This window comes from Anarhichas minor, unplaced genomic scaffold (assembly GCF_050575085.1).
Source record: "Anarhichas minor isolate MPS153535 unplaced genomic scaffold, ASM5057508v1 ptg000017l, whole genome shotgun sequence".
In the NCBI taxonomy this organism is placed as follows: domain Eukaryota; kingdom Metazoa; phylum Chordata; class Actinopteri; order Perciformes; family Anarhichadidae; genus Anarhichas; species Anarhichas minor.
Genome location: NW_027466463.1, coordinates 9,683,113 through 9,706,091, shown reverse-complemented (window position 1 = coordinate 9,706,091; position 22,979 = coordinate 9,683,113). Strand labels below are relative to the sequence as shown.

General features: G+C 42.4%; 3 protein-coding genes across 3 annotated transcripts; all 3 read right to left on the bottom strand.

Annotated features, from left to right (window-relative positions):
- Positions 1 to 66: 66 nt before the first annotated feature.
- pvalb9 (parvalbumin 9) lies at positions 67 to 2,392 on the bottom strand. The gene is made up of 4 exons (XM_076092767.1): positions 2,332 to 2,392; positions 1,558 to 1,690; positions 1,053 to 1,162; positions 67 to 92 (listed from the first exon to the last, which is right to left on the bottom strand). The coding sequence occupies exons 1-4, from the start codon at positions 2,390 to 2,392 to the stop codon at positions 67 to 69; spliced, it is 330 nt and encodes a 109-aa protein (XP_075948882.1).
- A 2,230-nt stretch (positions 2,393 to 4,622) lies between these two features.
- Positions 4,623 to 6,374, bottom strand: pvalb3 (parvalbumin 3). Its single transcript, XM_076092760.1, has 4 exons — positions 6,294 to 6,374; positions 5,648 to 5,780; positions 5,237 to 5,346; positions 4,623 to 5,119 (listed from the first exon to the last, which is right to left on the bottom strand). Exons 1-4 carry the CDS (start codon positions 6,352 to 6,354, stop codon positions 5,094 to 5,096), a joined length of 330 nt encoding a protein of 109 aa, XP_075948875.1. The 5' UTR covers positions 6,355 to 6,374; the 3' UTR covers positions 4,623 to 5,093.
- Positions 6,375 to 10,525: 4,151 nt separating this feature from the next.
- Positions 10,526 to 11,926, bottom strand: LOC142951314 (parvalbumin, thymic-like). The gene is made up of 4 exons (XM_076092810.1): positions 11,866 to 11,926; positions 11,573 to 11,705; positions 11,294 to 11,403; positions 10,526 to 10,554 (listed from the first exon to the last, which is right to left on the bottom strand). The coding sequence occupies exons 1-4, from the start codon at positions 11,924 to 11,926 to the stop codon at positions 10,526 to 10,528; spliced, it is 333 nt and encodes a 110-aa protein (XP_075948925.1).
- Positions 11,927 to 22,979: the final 11,053 nt, after the last annotated feature.

Sequence of the window (22,979 nt, the reverse complement as noted above, 5' to 3'; positions counted from 1 at the left end):
GAAGACTCCTGAGGTGCAGAGAGAGGACCGAAGACCTGAAGACTTGAGCTCTTATCGTCTGTAAACTCAGGGCAGGACCATATTTTTGAATTCTAGAGGAAGAAAAGCATGTTGAATTGTGAATCATCTGCAGAAATAATTACTTACGGTGGTGGTCAACAGTTTTTGGATTGTCCAAATCCTTTATCCTATTGATATTGCTGGTAACTGGACGATAGGCAAAAACTGGGAGTAGCATCTGGACGCTATGACGTTTGGTGTCAATGCGGATGGTTTCTATACTGATTAACTTGACACAACACGGATCCTCAAGATACTGTACCATTTCATTTCGTACTCTCTGCTGCAAATAAACATCGAAGGAAACATTTTTTGTTAACTCTGAGCTCAAAAGATGCATTCAACCGAACCTCGACAGTAAAAATGTTCAAGTTGTTGCTGTTATTTAGTATAGTCAGTCCTTTGTTTACTGTAAGTAAAGAAGCCTGAGGAACGGCACAGAGACGACATTCAATACAAACTTTTTTTTTTGCATCAGGAGCAAATCGCTCAAAATCTAAACTGCATGATCCACTGAGTTAAAGCTCAGTACAAGTACAAGTGTTTCAGAAGAAAGCCTTGAATTGCATTAGAATTAAACATTTCAAAATTGAGTGAACTTAAAGAAATCATCTAAATTTTGAGTGTCATGGCAAAGGCTGTGAATACTTATGTACATGTTATGTTTTCGTTCTTTATTTTTAATAGATTTGCAAAAATTTGCAAAAAACAGTTTTCACTTTGTCATTGTGGGTTGTTGTGTGTAGAATGTTGAGGAAAATAATGAATTTAATCCATTTTGGAATAAGGCTGTAACATAACAAAATGTGGAAAAAGTGAAGCGCTGTGAATACTTTCCGGATGCACTGTAAGTTGAAAGTGTTCTCAGAATTAAATAAGCTACCTCCTCTGTTGACACAGATTGTGGTTGTTGGACTTGATTCAGCCAATGAGATCATTTCTGCCGACATCACGAGTTTGTACAAACACAACGTGAGAAATTAGATACCGACCCTCTGCTCCAATTTTGCCGTCACTGTCATCATCAGCCCCTGATATGAAACTCTTGGTTTCTGCCTCGGTCAGTGTCCGCGCCCCGGGGACAAATCGCTGCAGGAAGTACCTAGACACACACACACACACACACACACACACACACACATATGTGCTGTAATTATCAGAGTCAATTGTGCACTTTAATAAGCACATAAATGCAACAATTCCTAAATTGCACGGCTCGGGCCGATCCTCAGATGGAATTAGAAAACACAAAGGCAATAATAACACTTTGCCCATTAACAGATTATCACGAGACGGCTTAATGGTGCCATCCCAATAATACTGCTACCACCAATATTTGATTGTTTCCAGTGCATTACTGTGTTTACAGTGACTCAAGGTACAAAATAATTACAGCATCAGCATCAGGATGATGTATATGCGAGTAAAGGCATCAAAGTTTTAGATTTATCATGTCTCACAGAGAACAGTTATACATCCGGTCATTGTCTCACACACTTGATCTCAGACTCCTCGATGAAGCCGCTGTTGTCATCATCGAGGATCTTGAAGACATCTTTGACTTCCTGGGGTGTCTTTGAGGACAGGCCACACAGCTGGAAGAACTTTTTGTAGCAGAATGAGTCCGGAGCTGGAAACACACACACACACACACACACCCACACACACCCACACACACACACACACACACACACACACACACATAAGAACTGAAGTAAAAATAGGGTTAGGGCTGACCCACGAGGTTTAGCAGGTTGGGAGCTGATGTGGAGATTAAAACAGCATGTGGCTGCTGTCCAGGTGGGAGATTTTCCACCCATGTTTTTATCTTTTAAGTCCAATAGGCACATGCCTCCGCTAAAACAGACAAGATGATTGAAAACCTTTTCAAATTCAGTTAAAGCTGGATAAACATTTGGTGGAGAGGATACTGTCGAATATTGAAAACAATGCAGCCGTAGAGAAGATTTAGTCGGAGAGTGTTTTGAATATGCGAGAGTGACTGGATGCTACACAGATTCTGAGCAGGTTGATTTATCAATTGTGGATTATTTAGTTAGTGAGAGATAAAGCTGTTAATTCTGTTCAGGTGCTGTCATGTTGAAGTGCATGGATAAGTCATGTATTCTGCATAATTTCCTTGCTGGTATTCAAATGAAAAATAACTTAGATTCAAACATTGGTATAGGGCAGGTTGTGTGTCTCTCTCTCTCTCTCTCTCTCTCTCTCTCTCTCTCTCTCTCTGTATGTGTGTGTGTGTGGAGATGCTACCTTCACAGTCCTTGACAGCCTTTTTAATGGCCTCAGCTGAAAGAATGGAGGTGAGCGACATGTTGGTCCTGCATGTTCAAAGAAAAGAAAATATATTTTTATTATTATTTGTGTCATGCTGGATTAACCTACTTTTGAAAGATGTAACAGATGTGTCTATGTTAATATTATGATCCCATCGAAACGCAAGTCATGATTGTTCGGCAAATCATGGTCCCCCCCCCCCCACCTTCCCTCCCGTGCATCTGTGGGACTCACCGCTGTTGGTTTGGGGTCCTCTCCGGCTTCAGGTTCAAAGCAGCAGCAGCAGCAGCAGATAGATAAGGCTTTGTGATCCCCGCTGACAGCTGGCTCCGTCTTATATATGCCGAAGGATGCTTGAGTTTCCAACCTGTCGGCGGATCAAATGTTTCCGCAGCCAGCCGCCTCCTTCTCTTGTTCCTAACTTGGCAATTAGCCTGCGCTGTTTATATCTGCTGTGCACTGACTGATATCTCCTTCCGTCTCACCCTTGCTGTCATAAAGTTGTCTGATCAACTATTTCCTAAATCCCCCTCTCTCTCTCTCTCTCTCTCTCTGCAGGTGCATATGTGGAAGCTTAAATATCTCAAATTTAATCAGGTCCCCATTCTCTCTTTGGTTTTAGTGAATAATCTGCTGAATTCAGATGAGAGCAGCAGGTCATAAATCATCTTTGGACTCAGTGTTATCCTCATGACATTATGTGTCACACTGATACACAATGTTTGTCAGTAACATTATATTCATTATATTCATATTGTTTTCTGTCTGTGGCCCTATGCAGAGTTTAATACGTATTTTTCTACTTAGCTATGTATTTGGTATACATTTTACTTGCTGACTTGAGCTTAAAAAGAACCAATGTGGTGCCCTATTACCAATCTCCAACATATCTCAAACAGATGTCATCAGAGGGAGAGGATTGCTCTAAAATGAGTCCTCATTCCATTTATGCACAACAATAATGCATGAATGTACACAGCTGCAAGCTGATTCATCAAGAGCATGAAGAGAGCAGGGAGCAGGGAATGAGTATGTGGAACACAAGCATGATTATTTAACAGTGTTGCATGTCTAAATATGAGGACGTTTAAAAACTGGAAATACGTGTTGATCCTGAGCAGAACTGTCTTTACAAAGTAAACTATCTACTTCATCAAAAACGTACCTCTATGGCAGTAGAGGACACATACAAAACTATTCAGTTGAAATAGTTTGAGTTTTATATGTTGGGTCAGTTTGGTGTATTATGGTTTTCATTTAGAACATGCTGTAACACACATGCACAAACTCACCTGACTTACTGTACAATGAGGGCTAAACTGATGAGGTTGTTGTGTGCAAAGGGAAGCCTTTCAAACCATCCGACACAGCAGCGTCTCCTGTGAATCCAGTCAGCACTAATGGCAATAGCAAAGAGGGGAGGGATGCTTTTTCTTTTGTAACGAGAACCAAGGGAATACATCTCATTATTCTTAAAAGAACCACATGCAGCGACGCTCTGACTTAACGCTTTTTCAGTCCTCTCAAGCGTGATAAAGTGAAAGAGTGAACTATCACTCATGTAAAGCTCAGAAAGCAAACTCAGTGTTTTTACCAAGTCTCCAAGTTTTCAATGTGAAACCATCAAGCAAGTGAAAGCCTTGTGACTTACTGGCAGATCAGAGGCACCACCTTGTGGCTGCTTCCTATCAATACAGAGCCATCTTTAGTTCAAACATGACATGCCAGGGAATTGAATCTCATCTCACTGTAAGTGTAAGCACAGTCAGGGCTTATGCTGCTACAGCCTTACTTGGTCTGGTACGACCAGTAGCTTATAGCGGCTAATGTTAGCAAACTTTCGGTAATATAGTGCCTATCATTGAGTCAGCTTGTGACTTTTTTAATTATGCCGACTTGTGCTGCTGTTGCATTAGAATAGCATTTTAGCTAAATGTTTATCATTTAGCATTGGTGTCACTGGTCACAGTGGTTGCTGTGGCCTCAGTGGCTTTTTCATCAAAATTAAAGTTAAGATTTCCTTTAAAAAAAACTCTTTTAGATCACTTTCCCTGCTGTGGTCATTAAGTGCTTCAGAAAACGTGTTTCTTGTTCCCAGACTCATGTAAATAATCTTCTTTGGTGTAAAAACTCAAGAAGCCATCGGCAGTGTTGAGACCAATTCCTTTGACTGTTTTTGTGTTTACCTTTCTGTCAAAAAACTTTCTTTTTGGTTACTTTGATTTAGTGAATCACAACCGTATTGAAGACCAGGGTCAAAGTTATTGAAAAAGAACCTTTATTGTGTTCTCATCGTCTGTCCGTTTCCCATGAAAGTGCATCATCACTGATCTCACAGTAAGCTAAACTCACATGGTAAAACAAGGACAGAAGTGAGTGAGAGAGAGAGAGATAAAGACACAAGTCAACCACCCTATACACTTAGTCAGGTACATTCATCTTGGACAGCAAAGTGGTGAGCATGGCCAGAGAGGGAGAAAGAGAGAGAGAGAGAGAGAGAGAGAGAGAGAGAGAGAGAGAGAGAGAGAGAGAGAGAGAGAGAGAGAGAGAGAGAGAGAGAGAAGAGGGAGGAGGGGGAAGCAGGTTGTTTACGGTCCGGGGGGAAAGGTCAAATGTATAAAACTGGTGTGGACAGTTGAAGAGAGGGAGAGTGAGAGGGAAGAGAAGAAGAGAGGAGTATGTCTTGGCTCAAGTTGTTCCTTTAGAGTAGTGAAGTCAGACGTTGGTCAGTTCTTCATTTAGCACTTGACCATGGCGGCGAACTCTGCAGGAAGAAGAAAGAAAGAGAGAATTGTCAGTGTTGCTTCGAGATCTTTGGAGGTCTTCACATATATTTAGAACTGGTTCTAATTCCAGATAAAGCTCTTCTTTTTTTTCTCACCCTCCATTCCGATCATGCCGTCGCCATCAGAGTCACCGGCCTTGAGGAAGGCCTTGGTCTCAGTGTCGGTCAGAGCTCTGGCAGAGGCAGAGAAGTTCTGCAGGAAGAGCCTGGAGAGGGCGAGCAGAGGGAAATGCTGAGTATTGCAGTACATATGCCATCAGACCAGAAATAGGCCGGTATTCATGTCTTCTGTCAGATCAGGAATTGATTGGTTTCAGATTTTTGTAGAGGTCATATTTCAGAAAATATCCAAAGTTGTTTACTCGCTGTATTCTTCTTATTGTATTTAGTGCTGTATCATTTAAGATTTCACCATGAAATTCATTTAATTTGGTTCCAACATTTCAAGCTGGCTGTCTGTTCTGTTATCTGGCATGAAGGTAAAAGTCTAAAAGAGATGGTGCATACTTGAGCTCATCCTCCTCAATGAAGCCACTCTTGTCCTGGTCAATGACTTTGAAGGCATTCTTGATGTCATCGGCGCTCTTGGAGGACAGGCCGACCTTGGAAAAGAACTCCTTGTACTTGAAAGAGTCGGCAGCTGTGAGGAGACAGATAAGGGATTACATCAGACATTGCAGATTTATCGAACAGGAACTGAAGTGTGCTTTGCAGCTGCACTGGCCCTTTCGTTTTCAAGGTCTGGCAGTTGGTCGCTATTCCTCTGCTCTGACTCTCAATCAGCATTTCAGCTTAATTTGCAGCGGCGTTTTTTTCCTTACAGTAGCTTCACTGATGAATTGGAATAAAGGCTTTGTGCTAAGACAAGCAGAAATTGCATTCGAGTCACATTCTGCATGCTCACTGTACTATTGATCCAGCCCCATGATGGGTGTCAGAGGACATGTGATGATAAATGCTGCAAAGATGCAAGGAGCACCTTCTAAGTGTCTCGTTGTATAATCTTGCAATGTGATCCTGTATGAACAAGTGAATTCTGCAGCAAGACATTCAGCTACAAGTGAGTAAGACATCACAGGTCTGATAAAGTGTGCATCTAGGCTCTCCTAAACTGCAATGCTGGATGCTGTGTCATGTTCGTGATGGGGTTTACCGTGGCAGGCTGCGAGGGCTGCAGTGATGTCAGCCTGGTTGAGGGATGCTGCTAATGCCATTTTGTTGTTTGTTTTTTCAACTGAGGGAGGAGAGCAGAGGACAAGTCATCAGATCATCAGTTCAGCTGTAGCAAATCAGACAGGATTAAGCAGTTTTACTTTGAATCTGTAAAGCATGTTAAGTTCCCTCACTGCACTTTAGGTCAGGGTTCAGCATTCAAAGTTAAGGAGCTACAGTAATCTCCATTATATCATGCAATATATTTTACAGTTCCTCTCTGTGAGTATTCCTCTCTGGCAGCCCCAAAAGACAAGGCACAAATGATCAGAAAAGGTAGTCCAATTTTCCCAAAACCAAGCCCTCCAAGGCAAAAGATCAAATATCCTTTGCAGCTGTGGTTGGTTGGCAAATAGCTTTTTTCTCCCATTTGGGTCCATAGGTAGTCCAAAGCCCAACTCTGAGCCTCTGATGTTCAGAATCTGGCCCTGTGCGGCCCTTTCCTCGATTTGTATCCCGTTGCATGAAGTTGAAGCCCTGAAACACTCTCTGAGTCAGCCAGTAGAATTGCCGAAAGGCCGGCAGCTCCTCAATGCAACTCACCTCAGGGATATCTCCAAAAGCTAGAGTGGATGCTCTCAGGTTGATGCGCTCACTGCAGTGAACTACTCAGCCGCTCTCGCAAGCTTATATACCTTCACCCGGCCGAAATATGATGCATAGGCTATGTAATAGACACTGTGTGCAAAGCAGTCGAAGCAGTCGGTCAAAAAAATGTGTCCAGTAGACAGAGCTGTTCTATTTATATGCACATAAATGAAGATGCTTAAATGGTAGGCTGTGTGGGCCTATGCAAAAGTGCTTGATATTGCATAGGGCTAATAATATACGCTGCTGATTTGGGTGAAACATACTCTGTGGCCGTGTAGTTTTGATCTGTTAAACTGTGCAGAGCACCACGGAGTGAAGAACGAGGAAAACTCTTATATTGTTTATTCAAATTTGTCGGGCAGGTCAAGAAGGTTTGTATAGAGTGAGTTACTGCAGCTACGTAGTGTGTCAGACAGGTGTGTTTAATAATGACATTGTTGTTATGAACCTCACAGACTGTGCCATAATATCAGCACGTATCCAACACTTTTCTCACGAGCAACGTAAAGCTTTTCATAAAACTTTTCAATGTGACTTTTAGAATTCATTTGTATTATGACGGATGGCATGTTCATAAAATACATTGTGTGTAAGCCCCTTTTAAATGTCACTTTACATCTTCATTTTGCTAAAGAAATCATTTATAAAAAAACTTTCCGATTATGTAGCCTATAGCAAAGCACAAGCCACCCTATAGTTTCACACCACAGTCACCTTTCAGGACTAATTACCTACATGAGCCTCTGAACTGTACAGTTTTGGTGAAAACGAGCCGTGTTGGCATGCGTAAGATGCCTGCAACGACTTTACTGGCATGCCAGTGTCAGAAAAGTCTGGTTGTTGTGATTGCTCATCACAGGCGATGGTTATGTGGTGACAGAGTCTAAAAATTGAATTGAATTGAATTGAATTGAATTGAAAAATCATATTGCATTTTATAGACTTTGTACGCTTTGTTTTCTGCAAAGATCGCAAGAGGAATATATCCCATAACATTTTTCAGTTCTTGCGTTTGGCTCAATGTAGTGGAGCGTTTGTCGACACGAGACTTAATTCAAAGCTGCAGAAAGTGAGTTTAGCTGTTTAGTCTTCCTCCTTAATTGCATTTTTGTAAATGTTACACCAGTCTTTATCAGAGAGTGTAATTAGGGGGCCAAAGAGGAGGGAGGGGTTTGATTCGACAAATCAAGTGATCCACTTTAATGCTTTAATTCAACAGCACATATCAGAATCTACTGAACATGCAGCTGAGGACCGTCTGCCAGGCTTTATTTTTGGAGCTCTTACACCCATTCAGGCCATTTCTCCTTATGGCGATGAAACTATTTGCGATACTATTTTAGGAAACACCAAAAGCTGATGTCATCGGTATCATCATCATCTCAACACTTCGGTGTGTTAAACCGCCGTGTGGCTGCGTGATGACACGGAGTTCTCACACAGCATCAGACAATGAAATGAATGAACTAGCACATGGAGGTCTTTCCATGCCCATATTTTCTCTCAAGACAGGTGCAGGCTGTCATGTACCCATCATACATCAGGTGGCAGTGTTGAGATGATCCTGAGACGAAAGCTAATATTGAATTATCAGCAGATTTGAATTGCCTGTCCAAATCATAATCAAACCTATATTATATATTATTTATACAGGCAACCTATGGGTAGCTTATGTAATCGATTTTAACTCCAGATTTAGTTCCACAAAGTCTGATCTCTTCAAGTACGTTGACTAATATGTCACTTCCTCCACTTCAGTAGCTTCAGGTGTGTGCTTTTTCAGCAGCCAGAGTAAAAGCACGATATGTTGTTTTCAGCTCAAATCTTCTTAAAAGCTCAGTAAAACTCGTCTTTGGTCTTTAACGTTGGCTGTGGTCAAGTGAGGTCTCTCACCTCAAACGACTCGGCCATAGATACTGGACCTATTCCTGCCCTTCTTCAATATCAGGTTTAAATTACAAATATCTCACAGCGGGGATGAAACCCATCAAGAGGACCACCCCCTCCTTCTTATTCTAAACTTTATATTTGAAATGAGCATTTGAAAAAAAAAGTAAAATATTTGAAAAGCTAAACCTTAACTTCACCCACTTACATTTTTGAGAAATCAACAACCACATGATCAGACTATCGCGCTAAGTAGCTCGAAGCTGCAGCAGATACTTATTTTGCCCTTCTGTGTGATCAAATTTGTGATTTCTAATGAACGATGTTTCTTCTAACGTTCCACCTGAGAGCAGGAGTTTGTTCCAGAAATAGAAGCGCCCATACGTACGTTTATATTCTCTGCCATCTGAGAGAAAGTTTCAAATAAATGTGCCTCACTGACAGAAGTCCTGCACAGAAACTCTATCCTGTCCCAGAGTTTCTCACTGCAAGCACTCCTTGGACCAGCACATCTGAGGCTCTGCCAGACACCCCTGTCCTCCCATCACAGAGCTACTTCTTTGTCTGCCAGAGCCTCTATTCCAGCTGTGTCCCGCCTGTGTGCCCCCCCCCCCCCCTCCTGCAATTCACACTAATAAACATTTCTGGGCTGAAGTGGTTGAGCAAAATATTTTGTGGTATTTTCCCCCATCTCTACTTACTCTACCACAATTTCGAGGTACCTGTACTTGATGTGAGTATTTCCATTTAATTCCACATTTTCTTTTATAATAGTATACATTATCGATATGTATGTGTGTATTTGATAGCTGCAGAAAGCAGTCAAAATGACTTCCATCTTAGCCAACTATGATAATGACCAAGATAACACACTGACAGGAGCTATTCTGCACAATGAGAAGTTTTACTTTATTACTTGAAGTACTTTTTGTTGCAAATACTTCTGCACTTTTACTTTGCCGTAATGCAATGCAGTATTTCACATTGATGTACTCTTACTCCGGTAAATACTTCTTAGTTACAATAAATTAGCAATAAATAAATCATTTTCACAGTCAAATCTCAGAGCAGAGACATTAATGACTGAGCTTGTTAAAAATCTAATTAAGTCAGCAGAAGCAAAGTATGAATTTATTTGGTTGTGGTGATAAATATCAAAGTCATCTTTCAATTGTCTCTATTTCAAAGATAACAGTTGATATGTTGAGTTCATGTTGTCTAAGTGCAAACATATAAGTCATACCAAATAACCCCATCTAAGGTGTCAAATTGAGGTTGCCAGAATGACAAACACTTTCATTTGCACAGTGGAGAGCAGCTCATGCCGTTAATTGGAGAAACCAAAGCCTCCCAGCCCCCTTGGACAGGCTGGACCTCTCCCCAGTGCTCAATATAACATCATAACACGAGGTACATGAGAGGATTCTGCTCATGTCTGCGAGAGAGAAGAAACACACTGCAACGTCTCACAGAGAAAAGAACATTTATTTCACCACTTGGCAAGGGAAAGACACATTGCAGAGACGCAAGATTTCATGTTTTTAATCACTTTATTCCGTTAACTACAACTTATTACTCTGAACACATAAAATCTCTGGATGAGTCTGTGTAATTTACTGCAGCTAGTTAACATTACAAAAAGAGGTCCGCCCTGAGATTGTCACCATACAACAAAACACATGGGTCACGCATGTTTTATGAAGACTTGACCAGCGCAGAAAACTCTGAAAAAGAAGACAGACAGAAGACATTTTTTTAAATTTGCTCTTTCACATTCACCAGGCAATCGTCATCTATTCATTCATTTGATTAAAGCCCAACGACGACAAACACCCAACAGACTGAAGTGTTCAGCTCTGGCAGTGACACTTTGTATGAGGTCAATGTTATGTAGCTGCACTCAAGCTGCCTAGCAACACAGTCAAAAACACCATACCATGAATACACAACATGTATAATTCACAATGAGACATTTCCTGTAGTATCTGTTTTCGCTGATGAAGTGACGGTGCTGGTTTTCTTTTTGTTTCTATTTCTCTATTATTTCTTCAATTGTTTTTCATATTATTATTATTATTCACAATTTAATTTTCACTTGTTTTACATCGTTCAACTTTATTTCCAGACGCATGAGCCCATATAACCGTGTGTTTTTGCTGCATAACATATCACAGATTAAAATGTAAAGATAATGAACAATATGGTAGATGCAGGGTGAATCCTTGTATCTGATTGGCTATTTTTGCTCTAAGCATAAATATGAAAAATCATGTGATCACTCAGATTGCTCTCAAAGGTTACTCCTACACTTTATTGTAAGTAGTAATAAGTAGCTTGATAAATGTGTGGTATTCTTCACTCTCAGCTTGAACTCATGGGATTCTCTGTCACCTCTGAGTTAGTAAGAAATGCAGTGCTCCTCTTCCTCATGCCGTCTACAGTTACGTGCTCAGACCTTCTTACCTTCCCAGCCTATCTTCCCGTCTCCGTCCGCGTCTCCCTCCAGCATGAAGCCTCTGGTCTCAGCTACAGTCAGGTGCCTCGCTCCTTTGGAGAAGTTCTGCAGGAACAGTCTGATGAACAGGGATGACGCACCACATTGAGAAGAAAAAAAAAGACACCAAACACAAGGGAACAGAATGTTATGAGACATTGAATGTGCTTAATTTGGTGAGATACATCAGCTCTACTTGTGAATTATAGATGGGACAGAATATATATTTTCTGTGTATAAAACTCAACTGTAACTCATCCTGTTCTATGAAGCCGCTTTTGTCCTGGTCCAAAATCGTAAAGACCTTCTCAATCTCTGTTGGAGTTTTCTTGGATAAACCCACTGTCTTGAAAAACTCCTTCGTGCTAAAGGAATCCTTCGCTGAAAGTCAAATCACAGGCAAAACTGAATTAGATCCAAGCAGTTAAAATGATGATGTTACTTTGAGGTCAGTGAACCGCAGAAACAAAGGCCTTACGTCACGTGACAAAGAGCAAGACACAGGACATGCTCATTTTAATCTCCACAAGCATCTCCTCACCTTTACACGCATTAATAGCCGATGTGATGTCCGAGGCTGCAAGATAGTCGGTGATAGCCATGGTGGTGGAGACTCTGTTGTGGTGGAAGTGGCAGCCTGGTGCAATATGTGACCACTGGCGAGCAGAAAGAAACTACTGGTTACAATGACTAGGTTTTCACCCCCACCCCCCCCCACACACCCAGTGTCAGAAACCACCAGTGTCCTTCTGTCCACTGTCATCTGCAGCTGACCACTTCAGCAAACAGTGTGTGCGTGAGTGTGTGTGTGTGTGTGTGTGTGTGCATGCGTGTGTGTGTGTGTGTGTGTGAAAGGGAGGCTGAAAGACGGAGAATCTTGTCACTGCACAACTGTGTTTTCAAGAGAGGTTTCTCCAGGGGTCAGAGGTCAATGTGGTTTTATTAAGCCCACCTGAACAAACCCCCAGTCGGGTAACATCTGTCTATACAGTCAGTGAGGTTATATTTGGTGCATCTGGGGGGAACCTGGCTGGCCTGCATTTCCTCGCTGCTCGCTGCCTGCTTGTGGAAATCCCTGGCAGCGTTTCCACAGGCTGTAAACATCCTGTTATTATGGCCTCTGTCACTTTCAGGCTGCGCTCAATGGAGCTGTCTCCACTCACAGTCACCTTGTTCCCACATGCTACATTTAGCACGTGAGCTCTCAAACGAGCGGGTGTTCATCTAAAAAGATGCTAAACATGCTACCGACATATATCGTGACAGTCACACTCACACACTGTGGGTTCATTTGGGTAAAATAACATTAATGTGAATAACTGTTAACTATGTACATTATTATTACATAACGTTTATAGGTTCAAACTTACTTAATCAGGTTACACCATTAAGAAATGAAGTAAAGACTGTGAATCAGACACAACTAGAGAATATTTATAGCACCGTCCAATCGAAAGCAGTCACAAGCTGCAGCATACGTTGGTGTCGAGCAACCAGATATATCATATGTTAGATGAAAACATTTTAATTACTGGTCTAATACAGAGATTTTTAAAACTTTTCTATTAAATTTAAAGTTATTATCTGACTATTGGGGAGGTTTAAATGAAATTAAAACCTAAAATGACCTCATGGTGACCGCATATTGTTGAGTCATGTTGCTGAGGGGCAGAGCCACATTTTTTTTATATTTTTCATTTTAACATTGAAACTGCAAACAAAAGACAGCAAACACAAGTGGTATAGGTACATTTTTTTGATTTGCAATAACGATGGAGTCTCTGGAAAACCACCTGCTGAGGAATTCCCACACTTGCGGGTGGTTTGGCAGTTTGCAACTATTAAATATAGGAATTGGAGGGCGGTTGATTGGCAAAGTTATAGACTTTTGTTCTGGCAAAACACACACCCTCCTCCCAGTATCTTTCCTCACCACATTTGACCCCTTTTGTGTAACTGAAATGCACTCGTTGTGACTTTGTGTCGACCTTTCCTGCTTGCCAATGCCACTAGGATTTGAAAAGCAGTGTTTTCCTAAATTTTAATCCCACATATGTCTTTACAGCTCCCATGTGTGAGGGGGCTGCTGGAGCGCTGCAGCTGCTGCGTCAAACCGGCCATGACAGGCAGCCCCGTTGGCTCAAGGCCTTTTTAGAGTGACGTGAGCCTGGTTTCCTCAGGATGGACTACAGTGAGGCCTGCAGCAACCAGAGGGGCAGAGGAACAACAAAAACATCCTCTGCTCCCCCTCACGTACCTGCCCCCCCCCCTCAGCCTTGTCCCTTTCCACGCTCCAATACTTGTTTTCAGGAAGACCAGGCTTCCTGTGTGATGGAGCGTTGGATGAGAGGAGGAAGGGGGGGATGGGACAGAGAGGAAAAGACAGACACAGAGAGAGATGGATAGAGATGAGGCTGACGGTCCCTTGCACGTAGTGATTTGGTTTGTTGCATTGGCTGTAAGGAGTGTGAGAACCATGAACGGGGAAGACCACAGTAAAAATCTTTTGCGTTGATAGACAACTTTTACTTTCTTTCTTGTGTCTTGCACTTGAAGAGAGGTCTTGTCTTTTGCGAGCAAAGCGGACAGGAAGCAATCTAATGCGCTTCTGTGCTTAATTTGAGCGAAAATAAATCCATTTAGTGTACATATCGAAATCACGCAGGACCTGGAATCTTGTACTTTTACATGCCTGACATACAAACTGTCCTGTTTTATTCCATTTGTGTTGGGAAATAGTGAGCAATGGGACAATCCGCACACGGGAACCAGCAGAGGTAAGTATTACAAGAACAGATGGTAGGTCGCATTTTACGCAAATGAAAGAACTAGACAGTATTGAATACATTCTTGTTTTGCACTGAATTGTTTTGTAGAAGTCTGCCTATCTATAGAAACAACGCTCATCTTATCATTGAGTGAGCTGGTAGACATTCAGTGTGTTGCCCAAGGACACTTTGACAGGATGTATCATGTATGAATTCACACATATTGACATATATAGGGATTTATTGTGTGAAATTTGGCTGGTTTTACCCCTGTATAGTCAACATTTTAATCGTAAATTAACAAGTAATCTATTATTATATCATGCATCATTTAGGTAAAAGCTACAATAGATTAATTACAAAGTTTGTTGAACAGCAGCAAATTGTTCACTGTAGAAAACAGCCTGTGGGGTTTATTTCTCACGCTATTCACCAGTATCTTTGCCCTTTTTGTCCTTTTTGTCCTTCCCATTCACTTTAGCAACTTATGAAAGCTTCACCACAATCAGTAAGTGTGTGTTATCCCCATTAACCATTAAATCGTTTTCATGAGTACTTTGAATATTTCTCAGTGAACCTTTTTATTTGATTATGTCGTTGTGGTTGTTGATGTATATCCTGACAGGTTCAGTGACCTGTTCATAACCTTCACATATCTTTGCATTATGGGGAAAAAAACAAAACAATTTCAATGAGACGTTCATGAGAGAACGCATGATGTTTCCCTTGATGGTCACAGTGACCTTTAACCTTCTCTGTGTGGAGAAATTCAACAGTTAAGATATTTACAACAACAGATTTCAAACGTCACTCTGTGTTTAATGCCTTCAGCAGAAACAATTCATCTTGTAAGCCACCTTAATTCACATGGATGATAATGTCATCAGGTTAGACATAATATCCTGCTGCATGCTGAACTAAATCTCTAAGTCCACCTGCGACGTCTGAAGCGTTCGACTTCCCAGACAGGGAGACTTGTTCATCCATACATGCATCCCCGAGGAAAGTGGTTGCTCCTCTGTTTTCCTGGGCTCAGTTACGGCCTCTTCTATTTCTATCTATAGCTGTGTTGTGGGCATGCCAGTGACACTCTTGAATTCAGCCAAGACGCCCCCTCCAACACACATTCTAAGCTCCACCCTCGCTAACAGTTTCTTCTCTCTCCTCTGTGTTGGCCTCAATCTTTCAATCTGTGTTGCTGTTGTCTGTGGCATTCAATGTGTCAGTGTCTGTATGCGTGTAACTCTCCTCACTGCTCTGTTTTGACATGAATCAATCAAGACTGGATGTGTGAGAGTTTTGGTCTGCATTTATTTTGTACACCGGCCCATGCATGTATCATGTGCATGTTGTTGCCTTTCAGTTGACGTCTGCGCCAGTATTGGCTTTAATTAATTTACCATTAAAATAAAAATGTAAAAAATAAATGTAAATCTAAAGTGGTCTTTACTTAATATGTAAAAATAACTCAAGCACTTTTTTTACAATCTTTTGTGCTAAACTGCAAGTAAAAGTACAAGAGTAGCTTTTTGAGGATGAATTTGATTGACAGTTACCTGTGGACAATGAGGTTCAATGCAAGTTTGATTATCCTCCTGATTGGATAGTGTCTGAGAACAACATTCCATTAATATATATAAAAGAAGAAGAAGAAAAAAAAACTGTTCGGTATCCCATAAAAATCTTTGACAATTTGAGGAATGCACTTTTTTGTGTCCTTGCCGGAGTTAACGATGAAGTGATCGAATCCAATCTCATATCTGTATGCTGATTATAGAGATACAGCTAGCAACCAGCTAGCTTAGCTTAGCACAAAGACTGCTAGCTTGGCTTTCTAACCAAAGTGTAAAAACAACAACAATTTCATGGCCAGGAGCAGTAACTTCCTGGTTGTCTTGTAACTGATACTGGCTCATAAATAGTCTTGTAGCATACATAACACCCACGCCAGCTGTTTCCCTCTGTTTCCAGAATTAATGTGAAGCTACATTAGCCAGCTAGCAGCTTCATATTTAGCGTACAGACGTGAGATCAGTATGAATCATGCCAATAAGAATATTTCCCTAAATGTCAAAGCTTTCCCTTTAAGAAGAAAAGACCTGCTTGTATGTTGCCGAGGTGGGAGGAAGCAAGGATCTGGGTTTGTCCTGGTCTATCACAGGCTGGAGGGAAGTTGATCCTCCTCTGCCTGGTAGATAAACTGCAAATATGAAATGCCTTTCAAATGCACAGAAGTGCAGCCATTTCTTACTTCTGCGTCCGGGCTGCTCTATTTCTTATCTGTTTGAGCTGTAGCTAAGGGACAATACTGACTCATTACATTTTTGACTTAAATGTGGTCGCTGCTGTGCAACTGGATCGGGGCCCGATGAATACCAGCCAGCTTAGAATGCAAGCGATAGGATCTGTGTGCTGGGACAAGACAGGGTAAGAGGGTTGATGGATTTAGGAGGGGGGAGATAGGGACTCCCTCGGGCGTTTCTGAGGAGAGGAGTGGAGGTTGAGCTCTCAGCAAAGATAGTGGTGTCAGGGAGAGAGAGGCATGGTCTTGATTTATAGGTGTGCTGGACACATGGATGTACGGGACACAGAAGCTATGTCCTCCCCTGAAATCTATTCCCTCTGAACAACTTTTTCTCCATACGACAGGGGACAAGGGATTTACGAGCCCAAATAAGTCTCCATTTAAAAGTAAGGGTTTGACATGAAAGCCTGGTGTCCTGTTTCCTGTTCCAATAGTGTGAGGCAGTGTGATATACCCCCAGGCAGCATCTGATTCCCAAATAAAGATATATATATTCCAATGTCACAGGCCTCTGTAAACCTCATCACATTTAAGATTAGCCGCTGAAACAGATCTGATCTTATCTGCTCAGGATTGTGTGTGTGTGTCTGTAAACGAGAGCTCTGTCAACGAGCGCTCAAACTCAGCTTCTCCATAAACACTTTAAACCACTCGAGGAGCCCCACAGCTGTCTCGGCCCGCTGGTGCTCAAGCATGTGTGCCTATGTGTGCGTGTGTGTGTGTGTGTGTGTGTGTGAGGTCAGAGGTCAGCAGTCCTGACATGTCAAACCAATTCCTCGTTACGTGTCAACTCTGTGTTAACTTTATGTTATTGCTGAAATATCGCTCCCCCCTTCTTAGCTGCTCCCTTAACTGTGGTTACGGGGTGGGATGAGGTAAGTGTTTACATACATACACTCTTGCAGACATTGCAGAAGCAGAAATGGGCCCACATGAAGTGACAGACAGGCACAGGCCTTTCACCACTGCCACACTGATGCAATGGTTTCGTGTTAAAAGCTGTTCTCTTTCTGGCTCTTTGTTGTTTGTTCGGTACCAGGACTAGTGCGGGTGTGATCGGAGAATCGTAAAAGTAAAAAAAGCAAAGGAAACAATTTTAAGTCTGATTATATGTTTTTTTAAAACATTGCTATGTCTTTATTTCTCCCAACAAGTTTCAGTTTGTGTGTGTGTGCTCCAGAAATCGTCAACCCGATATCCCACTTGGGCCAACTGCGACACTCTACTGCCCCCTAGTGGTAAAACACTGCAATGACATATGCTGTAGAAAAAGAGGTTTTCAATAACTGGAAAACATTATTTCTGATCTTACGTCATGTTGATGGGTTAATAATAATAATAATAATAATAATAATAACGAATTAATTAATACACGCAAACATTGGAAAAAATAGAAAATGGGTCCTATAAATAATTTAGGTTCAGCAACACTTTTCATTTTGATCAACACAACTGAAATCTTAATTAACACATACATTCTCGTGCTATTTAAGTGTACGTATGTATTTGAATAATACACGTGAATTAATATTGACACTCAAATTGTCACAGCTGAAATAGAAATCCATGCAAATGAGAGCTTTAGTGTGTGCACATTCATCAGTGACATTCCCTAACTGAACGCATTTTACAACCCAGCAGAACTTAAATTCAGTGTGCTTCTTTACATTAGCATCACGGAGGGCACCTTTGTATGGTAGCACTTTCATTTAGCTTTTCAGCAGGGTCTTGTTCCGCCGAGTCAGACACACTTTGTGTAAACAAGATATGTATTACTCCCTCTGTCATGAAATGGATTATATATGGTGAATGATCCATGGTCTTATAGCACCAGGAAATGAATAACGACACCAACACAGACCCCTTCCTCACTCACACAGCTCCCTCCCCTTCTGTCTCTCTACACCTTGTCATACAAACACACACACTCCCCCCTCTTGTTACACTCACACACACCATTACACTTCTCCCAATATGGCAGTGCCCTTGGCAGCAGTGGTGCTAGTTCAGGGCAGGCAGAGCTCCCAGGTCTGGACTGAGGAAGAGCAGGTGTACTGCTGTCAACAGAGGCTCATAAATACTCTGCCAGGGATCTGAGGTGGATTACACGTTTATGTCATCATATTAAAGACTCTGTCAGCAAACACATTTAAGATCTTATAAATCTCCTGCCTAAGAGAAAAAAAGCCATTGATAAATGTTTTTTAAAAGGAGTTTAAGGCACTTCTCACCAGTATGCAGCGCAACCAGTGCTGCTCTGCAACAAAACCAAATGCAGAACTGAACCCCAGCTTCTGTCATTGAAGATATAAAGGCTGCAAAAAAGTGCTTACTCGAGAGGACATTACAATTGTATTACCTTAAACAAACATGTACACAACAGTGACATGTTTAGCATTTTGTATGTTGTTATTTTAGTGTCACATTTCAACCAACCCCTCTCGAACCCCTCCCCTCTCCAGCTGTAAGACCATGCTGTGTCCAAATAAAGGCTGCAAACAGCCCTACCGGCGTTCTGACTGGATGTTTGCCTTTTCCGTATTATCCATGGCGCTTTGCAGCGCCCCGTTCTATTGGTGGAGGACAGTGACTTCAGCTCCATGTGGGCCTCTTCAGGCCTCAAGCCTGGTGTATCCCGCGTGCTCAGAATAAGCCCAAAGATCTCCAATTACACTCCTCGCACGGATTGTTTGGTGTCACTCGCAGGCTGGATATGATGATTCTGCGCCTGCAGTGTAAAAGGATAGTTCCAGTTAGAGCCTGTTACGGCTCAATCGGAGCAGTGAGATATAGCAGGACCAAACCAATTAAGTAAAAATTCAAGCTGAGGTGTCACCTTGGTGCTTGGGCTTGTTCTCACCCTCTTTGGCAAAACATGCTACCTGTTGATGCCCCCGGCTCAGGTTTCCCTGTATGCTGCAGGGAATTGTGGGATTGAGATACTTCTCTGTAGCATGACGAGAGAGTTGGGCAGCTGACACAGCGGGCTGGTTGTGAACCAAAATCGCCCGCTTGATGGCTTTCAGCACACCTCTGGCTGCTTTCTTCTGCTTAAATTAACCACAGCAGATAATAACGTACGACTGTTCGGCTTCCTCAGCTTCCTCCCGGTCAGTCAGAAGGCCTGAAACCAAAGAGGTGCCACTCGTTCATCTGACATTTGGATGCAGAAGTCGACAAGATATCGCATTATGAGCGACTCAGAGAGCGCGCATCAATCATTCCTCCAATGTGAAAATAGAATGTGCCGGAACAAGCTCACATTTTGTGCCAATGAGAAAAGCTTTCAGCTCCGGCGACCGCATCACGTCCTCACACGTACATGCAATGTCCAGTGAATAAAAGAGTTGACTGCACTGAAACACTGGACTGTGAGCAGTCAGAGTGCACCGGCTGACCTGGTAGCCTTCCATGGCTGCAGGTTGCTGGGTGATGTGATGCCTCGGAGGACGACAGTAGGCCTACAGGGAAGTGAAGGGAAGGGGGAGGGCGGACACCATCTGTCCGTCTCTGTGTCTCTTCTTGCTTCAGCACCCTTCTTTTCTCTGTCATTTCCCCTCTGGCGGGAAGCAGAGGCGGACTGAATGGTGACATTGTTGCCTCCTGGGAACAACATCCTGATGCTGTCTGGGTGGGAAAAGCAGAACTCCAGCATCAGTGATTTTGTTGCCAAGGGGAGGACCATACCAGCGGGAACTTCCTAATAAATGTGGGCGCTTGGAGGTTCCATGATGATGAGGATGTACAGTACAACTGAGCCACAGCAGCAGAAGTACAGGGACCTGTACAGTAGCAGTAGGGATGATAACAGTACTAAGGATGTAGCAGCATTAGCAGTTGTATATCTGTTTCTATTAATAGAACCTTGTTATAGCTGCATCATTAACAGTAACATAGTGGTTAAAAGTGTACATAGGGCTACGTTAAAATGTCATTATTTCATACTAATTGGCATTTATATCTATCAGCCAAATATCTAAATCGTCATTACCTGGTAAGTTTTGTTTTTGTTGGGCTAAGCCTGAGAAACATGCCTCAGCTGCAGTTCTCTTCTCTGCATTTCTGACAAAAACGGCCTGCTGTTCTGCTTTAAACCTCTAGAGGGAGCTAATGCTCACTGTTGCATCTGGGGAGACCATTCAGCAAATGCATCGACTAAGGGGCAAATAGTGAGCCCATGAATAATGTACTTCAATACAATGACAAATCAGAAAATGTACAGTTTCTACTGTTATGGAGTACGTACAGCAGTTTCGATTGTGTCATGGGACCATTTCACAATAAGTTATACTTATCAAGTGGTGAGGAGTAATCAGTTATGACTTTATAAATGTATGGAACAGGTGCCGGCAGAAACAGAGCTCCTTACAAGACAACCTTCTGAAGCAAATATTATACAACAAACCAACAGGGATCCTTCAATTATTCAATGCTCAATGTATGCAAGGTAATATTATAAACAAAAATGTAGAGAAACTCTTGTCTGCGTCACTGTGACATCCGCTCTGCTGCTACACTCATCCTTCAGGCAGGCAGTTGTGTTACATTAGACCAGATAAGTTATTGATCCCCATCATGCACTCTGCTGCTGCAGAAAGGCCTCCAGCCTCCAGGGAGTGTGCTGTATATGTGAGCGCTTTGTCCTTTCATTGTCCTCATAGCCTTCCTCTTCCTCCTCATCACCTCCCTTCACTCTTCTTTCACCCCCACATACCTCCCCCCCCCCTCATTCAGTCACCCTCTTTTCCATCTGATGCCTCCCTCCCCTCCTCTCTTTTTCTGTGCATCCCCCTCTCTCTCTCTCTCTCTCTCTGCCCATATGTTTAGCTTGTCTCTTTCGGTGGCCCTGAATGAGGCGTCTGCCCTGCACTAAAAGTCAGGGGGAGGGGGGGGGGGAAGGAGTGGAGCTCGCAGGATGCAAGGTAGGAAAAGAAATATGCTGGTGTCATGCGTGGTTGGACGCAGAGAGATTAAAACGTGTTGCAACACATTGTGCAACGTCATGATGCAGCAAGATTTCGGGGCAATGCATATCAGATGATAGACATGTCCCTCTCTCTTTTTCACAGAGTTGAAATACTTCGGGGATGGAGCTATGTTGGTGATTTCACTGGATGGTTTGAATTGGATTTCTAAAAGGAGGTGCAGTGTCAAAAGGTATTATTTAGATCTATCACTGTAATTGGTGGAAGCTTTGGCTGTTTTGTGGGGATTTGAGTGTGTGTTTGTGTATTGGTCGTTTGGAAGTGACTGTGATCTGTTTTTTCCCTGAGCCCCTCCACCTGTTACACAGCGAGGTGTTAACTTACCCGAAAAAGGGCAGTTTACAGGCTTCACGGCCTACTGCATGCGTGTGTGAGACCATACAGTTGTGTGTGTGTGTGTGTGTGTCCTTTTACATCCTTTACGTCACAGCTGCTGTGAGTCAGCTCCTCTCTTCCCCTCCTGAGTCACTCATCCAGCGGTTGCTTGGTTACTGCAGAGCGTTGAAAGTTTCCTATTGCCTTTCTCTCCGCGGATGGATGGGTCCCCGATATTTATTCAGGCTCAGGAGCGAGTGGCCAAATAATGCGTGTGCGTGTCTTGTGTGCGTGTTTCACAAAGGCTGACGAATCAGTTTGAGTACATCCTGTGGGGCGGTCTGTGCACTGCAGCTCACCTCTTGAAATGTCAAACGGATCAAAAAGAGAGAGAGAGAAAGAAGACATTGCCATGGAAATATGTTTGTTTGTAAAAGGAGATTATCTTCAGACAGAGACTACAAATAATCTCAGGTCAAAGGGCCAGCCAATGTACACCAACCACAACCAAGTACCCTTTGGCCTGAAACTAAAACATGCAAGTGACTTTCAGTGTTGGGCATTATCCTTAAAAACATACAGGTTATGTTATTGATATTGATAACTACTCCTCAAATGTAACTGTCAAATACATAATTCTCTACTGTAAGACCAAGCTATCTAAACCTAGACCAGGCTAAATATTAGTCCTCTACAGCTAACATAGCCTGTGGAAGTGTCGAACTTAGACAAGGTGTGACCAAACAGTTATTTTAAATTTCATATATGCATGGCCACATGGCAATTTGTAAGTCCACTATTCACTCTCTTTTAGCTCTGTTTTTGGTCTCTACCAACTCCTGAGGGAAATTTCTGGATCTTTAGTTGTTAAATCCTCCGCTATGTTCACCAGCTAGTCGCTGACTGTGTCAGTCTGCTGGGGATAGGTAGGTATTGTTCAGTACGCTTTTAGAGCTTTCTCCATTTGAAAACAGCTGCCGGCTGAGGCCAAAAATGATGCTATGAGAGCGGTAAGAGTGAAACCAAAACAGTAAAGTTGTTGGCCGTAGCTAAACAACAAGCTGAAACTCACTAGCTCTGATGATTCTCCGTAGGTTCATCTACGAGCGACCCCCCCTTTCACACTGTCACGTTGTTTTCACATTGTCATTTGATACATTGTAAAAATATCCATGACAGCCGCTTTAAGTTGGTAACTGGCACATTATATCACAGTCATGCCTTTAAAGTATAATTCTGCTCTATACAACATGGGTATGATAATGTTGCACTCACCAGAAAG

What these genes read in the sequence shown, in the direction of transcription:
- pvalb9 (XM_076092767.1), bottom strand. Translation starts at nt 2,392, where the DNA reads ATGTCGCTCACCTCCATTCTTTCAGCTGAGGCCATTAAAAAGGCTGTC. An exon ending in ATCGAGGAGTCTGAGATCAA is followed by an intron (nt 1,163 to 1,557) that starts GTGTGTGAGACA and finishes GTGTGTGTCTAG; the next exon opens with GTACTTCCTGCAGCGATTTG. An exon ending in CGGCAAAATTGGAGCAGAGG is followed by an intron (nt 93 to 1,052) that starts GTCGGTATCTAA and finishes TTCTTCCTCTAG; the next exon opens with AATTCAAAAATATGGTCCTG.
- pvalb3 (XM_076092760.1), bottom strand. Translation starts at nt 6,354, where the DNA reads ATGGCATTAGCAGCATCCCTCAACCAGGCTGACATCACTGCAGCCCTC. An exon ending in AGCCCTCGCAGCCTGCCACG is followed by an intron (nt 5,781 to 6,293) that starts GTAAACCCCATC and finishes GTCTCCTCACAG; the next exon opens with CTGCCGACTCTTTCAAGTAC. An exon ending in CGGCATGATCGGAATGGAGG is followed by an intron (nt 5,120 to 5,236) that starts GTGAGAAAAAAA and finishes TTCTTCCTGCAG; the next exon opens with AGTTCGCCGCCATGGTCAAG.
- LOC142951314 (XM_076092810.1), bottom strand. Translation starts at nt 11,926, where the DNA reads ATGGCTATCACCGACTATCTTGCAGCCTCGGACATCACATCGGCTATT. An exon ending in ATAGAACAGGATGAGTTACA is followed by an intron (nt 11,404 to 11,572) that starts GTTGAGTTTTAT and finishes CCTGTTCATCAG; the next exon opens with ACTGTTCCTGCAGAACTTCT. An exon ending in CGGGAAGATAGGCTGGGAAG is followed by an intron (nt 10,555 to 11,293) that starts GTAAGAAGGTCT and finishes CTTCTTTTTCAG; the next exon opens with AGTTTTCTGCGCTGGTCAAG.